The sequence below is a fragment of the Rhea pennata genome, chromosome 13 (genome assembly GCF_028389875.1).
Source record: "Rhea pennata isolate bPtePen1 chromosome 13, bPtePen1.pri, whole genome shotgun sequence".
NCBI classification, from domain to species: domain Eukaryota; kingdom Metazoa; phylum Chordata; class Aves; order Rheiformes; family Rheidae; genus Rhea; species Rhea pennata.
The window spans coordinates 13,081,611-13,093,781 of NC_084675.1; the positions used below are offsets into that span (position 1 = coordinate 13,081,611).

Below are 12,171 nucleotides of genomic sequence, written 5' to 3' on the forward strand. Positions count from 1 at the left end.
AAACAACTTAGCTGAAACATGAATTTTTATCAAACTTCTCAAGCTGAAGTGATTTATTTGTTTTATCATTTTGCTGTATTTTAATCATATATTCACTACAGAGTAGTTTCATCATAATTAAAAACCTTTAATTAAAGAGAAGATTAATTAAACACAAGATAAGCACAAATACTAAACAAACTACTTCAGAGAAAATCCCAAATCTGACCTAAAAAATAGCTTTATATGAAATGACACAGGCTGCGAATTACTCTTTCTAGATAATTGTTTTGGCTATCTCCTTAAAGTCAACTGACTACATATTAAATAACATCCACTAAAAACAAAAACAAAAAAAAAAATAATGCTAATTACAGTTAAATGCATTCAGTTTTTATACACCTCAGTACTAATGCATTACTCAAAATCATTTACTAGTAGTACTTAGTTGCACAGAATACTTCTGTTGTAATTTTGCTTTAAACCTTCATAAAAATTACTGAGAGATTTCACCACAATTTATTTTATTTCCTTCCAATTAGTTCTCAGAGAATGTTCTCAATAATAGATCTGGAAATATACTAGCTTCATATACTGTTCACTCTTAAATACGTTTACTAGAGTATTTTAGCACTTTTTTGCTTATTATACTTCAGAAGTAACTTGACCCATTTTGCTAAACTTAATGAACAAAGAAAAGGCAAATTTTACGCCCTAGAAGTCGTAATGGAATACTTTAATTGCTTTTGGGATCTCTTGTTATTATTCTTCCTAGAATACAGGGTCGGACGTGCTATACTCCACAACGTCAGAGAATCTAAAGTAGAGCAATATGAATGTTTTTTTTTAAAAAAAAAAAAAAAAAAAAGACTACTTTTCAAGAGATATCTGTATCCGTTTTTTTTTTTTTTTTTTTTTTTTAATCACAGTTTCACAGGAATCAATGAGAACTGCAAATGGATGTGGGATAGAGGGACACACACCTTGGAAAGCTTTCACAGGAAGAGCGGAAGCACTAGGAATATCAGAGAATGAAATAATTCCATAGATCCTTAGAGACAATTATAAACTGTTTGATACTTCTGATAAACCTACATAAACGGAGAATTTCTGCTTTCTGCCCCCTTAGGTTTTGGATGCACCAAATGTGTAGGGTGCAAGCTATTTAGCTTGTTGACGAAAAATAACAGAACAAAATCTACAGTTTCAACAAAAATTGTCTATTTTTGGATGTCATCTGTTTTTAAATTTTTGGCATTTCCCTTCTTCGACAACATTAATGGGTTTATCTGTATGCAAGTTAGAGATTTCCTGGACTGTTTCTAATTATTTTTAAAAATTCCAACTACATGCTTCTTTTCAGAAAGGTACGAAAACTACAATTTTGCTTTCTCCACTAAGCAATAAGAGAAGAGAAACTGGAACAAGGATGAACTCCAAGCAGTGGCAGAAACTTAAATCCTAATTATAGTCTCAAAGGCAGACAGTACAGAGGTAGTCTGCCAAGGCCTCTTTCATTAGTGAAATAACCTCAAACTCTTTCAAGAATTATAACCTATCACATGGAAGAATAGAAGACAATTTTTAAAGGGTTTAAGAGAGAATTGCCTAATCTTGTTTAACTGAAAGACACAAAATATATTTTGGAAAGGTGGATGTGTATGGAAGAAGCCAGAGAAGAACAAAAGTCCTGGAGTGAAAATACAGTACAGCTCTTTGGCTTACAGAAGCGTATGTATCTGTATTTGTTGTGTGAAATTTATGCTTGATCGTAGCTGTGCAAGATTACAACTTTCAAAAACACTTTAGAACAAACCCCTCTATAGAAACTGCTGCTTTCCATTGATTTCCAGAGCCAAAATTTCACTATCAGCATGTATAGCACAGGCCTTATACATAACCTGAATTTTTTCCTGTCAGTTAGTGGTATCTGTAGCACCAATTTGAAGTCTGTAAATTTTAAATTTTTTAGCTGCAACACAAGTTTCCATATTGCTTATATTCTAGAGGCATTATCTGTTTTATGCCCTGCCTGATGTTTTATGCCCATCCTGATGACAAATTTTGAGGTCACTGGATTTTACCTCACAGAGTCTCCCAATTAGCCCGCTTACTAACATTTGAAAAGTGACAAAAAGAAGCAAGAGTAACCGAGATTACTGCTATTTTCTATTGCCTCATTAGGCAAACACTTTGGAAACTGAAGATATCATATACATGTTAAAAATAAATGGAAATGGCGATCAAAACTGTGCTTTATAAGATAGGCTGATGATAATCTAATGAAAATATTGATTTAAAAGAGAAAGCAATAATTTCCTTAATTTGGACATGTCATTACTCTATCAATTACCAGTAGACAATGCCTCCTAAATATGCCTGCACAGTGTTTCAATATTAGAGTAACAACCACAATCCTCAAAGATATATGCTGTATTCTTGCTGACTTCTTAACAGATGTCCACCACTTTTTTGAGAACTCCCTGTACAGGCTAAGCACAGGCAATGCTGACTTGTAATTGCAGGTGAAATGTAATTGAACACTTCTTTTATAAAGTTCTTAAACACTCATATGTGTAGTCCTCTAAGCATAACCAGCATAATGGCAATGTTTACCCATAAACACAGCTTTATTGGATGCGTTCAAACAATAATAATGGCTATTTTGTAAAGTTACTGTCAATTACTAAAACTCCAAGAGAATTACACTACACTAAACCATAACCAAAATGTAATCAACCATCATGAAATATATGCCTGAAACTGATGAAATGTCACCTCAAAATAATAAAATAATGCTTCAAATAATCTTGAAACAGCAATGAGCTCTCAGCTTCTACTAAATCAATGCTATTGCTTTGCTTTACTCAGCTATTGCTTCTACTCCTACTAAAGAAAGACTTTTTCCTTTTATTATACTTTTGAAAGAACTCTTACCTCTCCATCTCATATTCTTTCATACCTGCTTTTACTGCCTTCATTACCTGTAAGATACATATTAACATGGACATTCTTAGCAAGAAGGGATCTCATATTCATGAATTTATGACTTATAACTGAGTATCTCTAGAGGAACGTATATTACAAAAATATCATCTGTACTTCATTTAAATTTACATCAGTCAATGCATTTTAAAACTATATTAGAAATCAAACTAATTTTAATCTTTATGAATGCCTGCAGTCTTCAGCACTAAAGCACATCTAATTGCCATAAGTATATCCTAATGAAGTGCAGCTCATCTAAACACCCATGCTTAATTTTGACAGCTCCAGTACACTTGGCAGCAAGTCCTTGTGTTTTACTTTTATGAAGCACCAGCAAAACAAAACTGTGAACTGGAATGTACAACAAAGGAAGATTCTCTCTTCTACTTTGTAATCTGAAAAGTGACTATAGAATTAACACCTGGTTACATTTTGTAAGTCTGAACTGTGCTCTCAGATTTGCTGAGAACGCACACCTGTTTTATTTCTTTGCCTGATTATGAATTACGAATTTTAGAAAGCTGCTGTGTGAAAGGAATCATCTCAGATGGGACAAGCTTATTCAAAGATGATGAAGGACAAAGGGGAATGAATGCAAGTGCTTTTATTCATAGACTTGGTAATTTTACAATATTTCCTTTAAAATATTTTCACACTTCACAGATAGCCCAGGTATTTGAGGAGCAGGGGCAAAGACAATAGTTGAGTTCGTGAACTCATCAGCTACTTTAACTAAGCTCTCACTGGTCACCAGTCACAACTCATGGCACCTCTGTACCATGACACAGAGTACAGCACTGATACTCAAGTCCACTTTGTGATCCAAATCCAGAGAGCGGCAAGGCTCAACTGGGTCCGATCTGAGCAGCCTCCCCAAGAGGTTGGATTTATCTTTGCCATGCTGCTATGTCATCACAACAGCATGGTGAAGCACTGTGCTGCCTGGGCATACCAATCTCTGCAGAGCAATTGAAGGCATCCCTGGACTATACTCCATGGTGCAAGGAAACATTCCCTCTTTTTATGATGGACCTGGACTGAGTAAAATGTTTCAGAGATTCACTTGCTGACAGTATCCAGAAAAAAAAAAAAAAAAATCCATCTTTCTCCATCTCTATACAGGTCTGTCTTTGTGCATACAGGACAGACAGATTGCAAGCAGGTCACCTTCTGCCTCAGCAGAAGTAAAGCTTCCCAGCTTTTGCTCAAAACCACACTTCATTTCTCACGTATCAAAAATGCACCATTGAGTTCAAGGACAATGCAAGGTGTATTACAGGGCTGTAATAGAAGGCATATTATCCTCTTATTTTTATCCAGCCTTTCCATTATTTTATTACTAAGCAATTCAGGGTTGCTGAGAACATTTTCTGAGTACTACTGTTACACTAAGAGCAAAAATTATTAACAGTAAAGGATCCATTACCTCTTTATGAGCTTCACTGGAGATTTTATTGGTGTAGCGCAGAACTTCCAACTCCATGTCTGTCTTAATCACACGACTTAAAGAAAAGTAGAACAGAAATCATGTTAGGTTGCAATTTGGCACACTAAGAATAAAACACCCTGAAACACAACGTATCATCTACAGTAAAATTAGATACACCTCAAAAGAGTGCAACACAAGAGTGAAAATCTATTACAGTACTCATGACAGCAATATTTTGTTAGCATTGATTCACCATTAGCAAAACAATCTTACAAAGAAAAGTCACAGGCATTTCAAACACCAGCCTGCATTACTTTAATACTAATAAACAAGTTGTCCAATTAACATTTTCTCAACCCATTCTATAATACATTAGAAACAAAAGCAATGTACTTCTGTATTTGTCATGGCTCAGACATTACTTCAAATGGAACATTTCTACAAGCTTACTTGATTTACTTTTTAAGCACAATCTGAAGCTAGTTTGCATAATGAAATTCCCAGAGCTCTAGAATTTCTATTCAGCATAATCTCAATTCCCACCTATTTACAATATGTCGAAAGTGTGTGTGGGGGGGGGAGGAATGACCCAAATGCTATTTCTGCTTGGTATTTTTTTTTCTTTAAAAAAAAAAAAGGCAATTCAGAAAATACTGAAGCAGTAATCAAGGTTACAATGGTTACAATGTCCATTCTCTTCCATATGTTTCCAGGAAAAAAAAACCACCAAAAACAAAAGACAGGTTTTTTTTCCATGCCCTAATAGATACTAAATTTGTGCATATTTAGACCTTTGATACACTTCTGACCTTCTACTGAAAATTTATCATTAATCTCTTACCACTTACTCTTTCTACTGTGTATTTCAAATAAAAGCAGTTATTTATAGTGTGACATTAACAGTGAAGTAGAGAGAGTTTCATAATCTTCTATTATGAAAATCACCTACTCTTTCCATTTTTACATATACTGAAGATCTCGTGGTTTCTTAAAAATTCACATGTCCATCTCAATGGCAGCCAGGAAGTACCGATCTATTGTTTACAAAGAACAAAACCAAATCCATTTAATTGTGTGGAAACATTTAAACTGTATTTTGGCATTGCACTCCAGGTCTTGCAGCAGTTAAAAACTACCATAAACTGTTAGATTTTGAAACTGTCACCAAGACATCACTTTTTTTTATTGCAACATGTTCCTAATCATACTGCTGTTGAAGACTATTTACTGTATTCCTGCTCTCGTAGTTTGTTTTAATGAGTCTAGAAAGAGGTTTCTCAGTCATCAGTGCCTCTAATGGGTGATAACAGCATTTTCCCCACAGACAGTGATTGCACTGCTTTGCAGTACAGTCACTTCTTTTCAAATACAACTTTTTTTGGCAAATGACAGACATTTTTGTTAAATGCTGATACCAATCAATCTGCTTTTATAAACTGGAACATAGTAGAGGAGAATAAGTTAGACATGCTTAATAAATTGGGATATGATACAAAATAATCTTTATGTATGTTAAGAATGAGTACTAGGTTCTAAAATGCATGCAAAGGTGAAAAAATTACACCAGAATGGTATAATCTGTTCACCATGGATGAGGAACAAACTTCTGCTTCCACTTTTTAGTCAAGACAAAGAACAGTAGCTCAAATATATTCATGTTAGACTGAGGAAGTAACAGCTTATAGATTTTTTTTTTTTAATCGTGTTCTTGTTCTTCGGAAGACTGCTTGTACTAGCAGGATAATTTAATACGTGTTTGATGTGCCTTTATATTACTTTCAATATACAGCACATATTCCTGATCTGCAAATGTCTGAAAAATATTTTTTTCATAATTCAGATATCTAATCTCTTTATTGGGATCTGCAAGTAATACAAGTTAATAACTGCTCAACTGCAGTTGCAAAGAGTATTAGAATCTGTTTTACTTGACTAGGTCATAAGGCTTCAGGGTCAAGGCATTTATTGTAGATCATAATTTCTCTGGTATCTTTTTGCATATAGGAATTCAACATTAAGCCTCAGATTTAGATTTTTGTACGGAATTCCTCACCCTCATCCACACAAGGTCAAGCCCTGAAACATCTTACAGAAAATGTTTAGTCACTCTGAGACCAACAAAAAGGCACCACTAACTGTTAATAGAGAAAAGGAGGATGTACAATTATGCAGAAACAGGATCAAATTTACCCTCAAACGGTATTCCAGCACCTTCTCACTACTTGTGGGGATGTGAAAGACGGCAGTCTTCCAAACCAGGCAGAAAGCACAGCCAGTCCAGAACTCTGGTTAGCACTGTATGGCAATCTTACACGTGAGGAGAGGGCTGCAGTTTTCATGACTTTTTTTTTACTTCCCTGCTTTTAACATTACTTTCATAGTGGTAGGAAGAAAGCACTAAATTTGAGTACTAAGGTGAACTTTAACGTTATATTAAAAACGGTTCTTGGGCCAGTTACACACACTGAATATATTCATTAGTATTTAAATAGAAACAAATCATTTACAGTGATTGTAATATTGTAAAAATACAGAGTCAGCAAGTAACACAAGTCTCAGATTAACAGCTAAACCATTCAATGCAATCAAGTTAAAGAGAAACACAAGTCTATTATTGTCAGGATTAATGTATGGGGTTTCTTTCATTTTAGCAGGGCAGAAAGATTTCTTCTCTCTCACTTTCTTCTCCTCCATACACTTTGTGCTTTTATTTACAATTGCTGTAAGAGGAGATCATCTTTTGTGCCAACCACCTGACAGAGGAGAAAAGCTTGAAGCAGGAACATGCATCACTTCAGTCACGCATGGCCTAATTTCCATTAATCAAGTGGTCAAAAAGTAAACAGAATTCCAGGCAATTACAGCCATGGCGCTAGTATAACTCCACTACACGTTCCTAAATCAGTGCTTTTTCTCAAGAAACACAAACATTTGCTTCTCCAAGTGCATTCACCATTCCTGAGAATACCAACAAAAAATATTTAGTTTTCAGTTTCCAGCTCAGTGCTTATCAGTCTTCTTGTTTTGTTGTTTTTAATAAATGCAACTTTAAAGGCTGTTTTCTGTGACAAACATGGAAAACAAATAGGAATGTCCACTTCCCCTTGTCCTTTTGGAAACATTACCAGTTTGCATATCCCCTAGTAAAGGGTAGATGCTGTCCAAGTAACACTCTGCATTCTTCACTCTCTATAATCACTCCTGTTACCTTTCCACACCTCATTTATAGAAATTTTCCCTCTACCACAGTTGATATACTTCTGCTCTTCTGCAAGCTTTAGCATAAAAACTTGCTCAATGAAGTAGTAACATAGTAAAGCCTGTGTGCAAAGGAGAAGCATTACTGTAAAATTCTGCAAGATAGTTGTACGAGCACTGAACAATATTGGCTTTCATCTTGAGAAATTTGAAAAAGATGTTTATAATATAAATCTTTAAAAACTCTGAAAACACAGAAGTTTCTGCTAATCTTTAGGACATTAACATACGTTCCCTGAAGAAACGGTTATAGCTGTTCATCAAAGCAATGCAAAATAAAGAATATATGAGATTTTCTGCATGTAACTATCAAATTTTTTTTTCTTTTTAGATTATGGAAAAGTATAGCATATACAAGCACAAAGTCACCCATACATTGCTAAATAATTATCTTCTAATATCATTATCATTTTGGCAGACAGATATTGGTACACTAAAGTAAAAAATAGCCCATTTTGCTAAGTGATGCAATAGGAAAATTTACTTCTGATTACTAGGGAGATAAACTGAACAAATTTGGAATTTGTCTTTCATTGGATGCTGTTTTTTTTCACTGAATGCTTTTTTTTCAGCTTTTCAAAATGCTGAAATCAACTCTTAGTGTAGATGTTCAGTGTGAATCTAAAAGAGAACTCTGAAATTTAAATATATTTGAAGTCATATTCACTCATTAAAAAAGAAGAAAAAAGAAAAAATAAAAAAGTTAAAACACTTCTGCAAACTGCTAAAATTCAAATTCAGTCTAAGGTCAGAATCTTTTATAGTTTTTCTTTAAGTTTCATAATAAGTCAGAAAATGTTGAGATTTTGAAAAAGGAGAGAAAGCACGGAAGGCAATAGATCCTTAATTATTCACAAGCTCTTTGCCCCTTGCAGTGAATTCGTTGCCCCAGAATATATCAAATATTCATCTTCCTAAAAGAAATATATTCTTAGTTCTAAAACGGTTATTGCTTTTCAAAGAAAGTTACTTCAGCAATAACTTTAGATACTAAGGAAATTCATAATTTAGGAAGTTTTAATACATATACCCTGTCAGGCACTTACTGATTTCACTAGATATTTAAATTCTAAAGATTGTCTTTAAAATACTTTAATTTAGGATGAAAACCACCAAACTTGATATAACTGTTTAAACCACTCTTGAATGCAAATCTGAACTTTGGCTTCACTTAGGATACTATTTTCTTTAATGCCAGAAGCAGGGTGAATGCATACCAAGTATTTCTCCCCACTTAAGAATGAGAAAACAAAATCAGAATTCTGGACTAGCATTCATAAAAGAGATCCCCTCTATACCAAATGAGCTGCCTCCAAATGCTGTATCTCGCATTTCCTCTCTACTCCATCTGCCTTAGCATAACCTCAGGGCACAGAGCCAGCCCTGAGCTCTGAGAGATGTTTAATCCCCTCATCTACCCCATATCACAGAGGGAGGTGGAAAAAAAGCTCATCAGGTGACACCTTGGTAAGGTGAACAGCACTACAACAAAAGCCTTAGGAAAAAACCTAGGAAAGAGCTTGCAGCCCTAATCCAAAATGCCCCCACAGCTGAAGCTGTCATCCCTCTCCCTGACGTCCAGTATATCTGTAGACCAAAGCCCAGATGGCAGGCAAGGCCCTTCTTGGGCCTCCTTCCTTTCTCTGCTGCCCCTTGTCTTTCTCTGCTAACAGGAGTACAAAAAGGCAGGCACAGAAGGAGCACAGAAACAGCACCAGTAGGCAAGTCAAGGACGTAGCTCTCTTCTCTGCTCCTCAAAAGGCTCATCAAGGTGCTTGGAGAATCATCTCTGCTTGCTGGGCACATGATTGTGGAGTGTCCATGGCTGAAAGTTCCTGATGTCTACAAGCAAACAAGCAACCCACACGCACCACCCCAAACCAATCAACCAACCAGCTAAAAAACCAGCAGCTGTCTCAGCAGGGAAAGTGGACTTTATGAAGAACTTTTAACTTGACCTACACCCTTTCTATTATTTCTGTAAGTGATGTAACATGGCATCAGGGATCTCAGAAGAAACGCAAGTATATTTAGATCTTTCCACTAACACTAAGTAATGGTAATAGCTTGATTAATTAATAACACTCATGGTATTTTCAAAATAAAATAGGATTTGCTAAGCTGCTTCTTTATGAAGTTTTTCTAAATGTGTTTAAGTTCTGCATCTGAAAAGCACATTCCACACCCCAGTTTCATAGCTCCTGTGCCCGGCATTCATTGCTCAAGACTCTGCATCTCAAAGAATGGACTAACTCTTAAATTCAGAAATAAAGTCTTCTCTGTTTCAGAAAAGGGAGGAGCAGGACAGATGGGGTCAAAGTTCTAGAAGCTTGGAACAGTTCAGATATAAAATTTTGTCCTACAGAAGACTTGCATCCCTTTGCACTCCTCAGCAGGATTTGCAGCAGTGAATCCCAGTCCTGCATGTCTACAGGTTCACCTGTGGTTCAGTGATACAGAAACGTCAAATTTTCCCTGCTTCCCACTTTCCTTTTAAAATATTTTACACCATGCCAAGGAATGAAAAGTGGCTGTAACAACAGAAATCTGACCTATTAAGAATTCCACATATTCTGAAATAGCACTGATGTTCAAAAAACAACTGCCTAGATTTCAAGCAATTAAAATATAGATGAAGCAGAAGATCATTCTTAGCAAATGTGCTAATAATAAATATTAAAATGAATAATAAATAGCCACATGCAATACAATAAGCTACAACAGTAGCAGTCAGACCGTATACTTTCCTGTTTACATTTTAGGATTCTGAGCTTAGCTGTCTTAACCAAGGATTTGTTTCCTCATTTCCAGACTAATACACTCAAAAAGCTTAGTTGAAAATCTAACTCATTAACAAAAATACACTCTGTTGTCTCTTCAGCTAATATCCTAAATAAAAAACTAGAAAGCCCTAATTTTTAAGCAATCCTAAGGATCAAGTCAATGATGCTGATCAAAAGAAGAAAGCTGATAAGATGTAATAGCTTTGTATGCTCCTAATACTTAGTCACACCCTCTAATTTTGTCTGTTCTAGACAGGCAGTAGAATTCCCCTAGAATTACAATGCACAGGTATATGAATAATAAATCAGAAAAATTAATGCTGTTAAAATAAATCCTAGGGAAACAATAACATCTTATTAAATATTACCTATTCTGACACAGTTTTAATACTGTCTTTGTTTTTCCTTGCTAGAATATGAATTACGCTCAGTTATTTTCCTGTTCATCCAAATCCATATATGGATGTGATTATTAACTCCAAAGGCTTTCTATAAAATGTGTATTGAGAACAGATGCTTATTTCTTTCAGAAATGTTACTTGATTTCTTCACTACTCAGTGCTGTCACTTAACAGTGAGTTTACTTCTGTACATTATTTCCACCTCCAACATGAAATCAAATAAAAATTAAAACTCACATAGTAAACCGGGAGGCTTCTGCTGAGGAAATCTCTCTAAAGCAATGGTATAGAATATAAACAATTCCAACAGTACTCAGATAGGAAGGCTTACACTACTCACCATTCTGCAATTTCAGGGTGAAGGATTTTGTTGTTCACGTTAAATCTAACGAGCAAAAAATACAAACATTAAAAAACACACAACACACAACAGTAGAGAGTGCCTATTTACTTTGTTTTTAAAAAACGTGCTCTCTGAAGTTGCAAAAACTTGCAAAGTCAGATATAGTATCAGAATTCATTAACAACAGTGTATATCCCAGTGCGAAGAATGTACATACTTATTTTACTGTGCAAGTATTCCACTGTGAAATACATGAGACTAAGCCACGTACTTTTAAGAATGTGCAAAAAACAGAGTAACAACATGTGGAAGAAATATTTAGAAATCTTCTTTAGACAAAGGTAAAATGTAAGTTACCAATTCACTGCTCTGAGTGGTAGGTGGGCCAGACTGACCTCAAGGCCTCTTCCAACCTAAGTTGCTCTATGACTAACTTTACCCTTCAAACTGACTTCAGTGAAATTAAACACAAAGAATTGCCAGTGTTGTCCTCTGTTTTTTGCATTCAAATTTTTGTGTGTGCATAGTAGTGGCATGTGACAAAGAAGTTTGCTTAGAGGAAAACTGTGAAAAGAAAGACAACCTCTCTTTGTCTTCTGTGATCTACAGAAGAGGCAAAGCAAAAGCTTCCATCTCACCCCGGCCTCCCAAACATAACTATTCTTCTGTTTATCTCCTGCATTAGCAATTCATGACTTCTTGGAACTATGCTGAGGCTCTCTAAGCAATAACACTAGAGTGGCCAGTGGAGTAAAACACTGAGCAATTCAGTGGAACACAAATAGGATTTTCAAGGCTTTTGCTTACAATTTAAATGTCTAAGGAGTATGCTGCATCAAGGATATTTTTCTCTGACTCAGGACTGTCAGCTCTTCAGTTAGAGCATTTAGGAAAATTAAAACGTTCTAAGGCTCCCAAAAGATCTTCAGATGAATGCTGAAAGGCCACAATTCATATTCCCGCATTTTCGAAGAAAAATCTATTCCAGGT

At 35.3% G+C, this 12,171-nt stretch overlaps 1 protein-coding gene across 1 annotated transcript in view; it reads right to left on the reverse strand.

The window, feature by feature from the left end:
* PEPD (peptidase D) overlaps positions 1 to 12,171 on the reverse strand; it is a 140,851-nt gene that overhangs the window by 93,693 nt on the left and 34,987 nt on the right. Inside the window, exons 7-9 of the mRNA XM_062586556.1 lie at positions 11,179 to 11,223; positions 4,394 to 4,469; positions 2,917 to 2,963 (exon numbers count right to left, since the gene is read on the reverse strand). Of these exons, the coding sequence (XP_062442540.1) occupies positions 2,917 to 2,963; positions 4,394 to 4,469; positions 11,179 to 11,223 (168 nt within the window). The remainder of the gene's footprint in view (positions 1 to 2,916; positions 2,964 to 4,393; positions 4,470 to 11,178; positions 11,224 to 12,171) is intronic.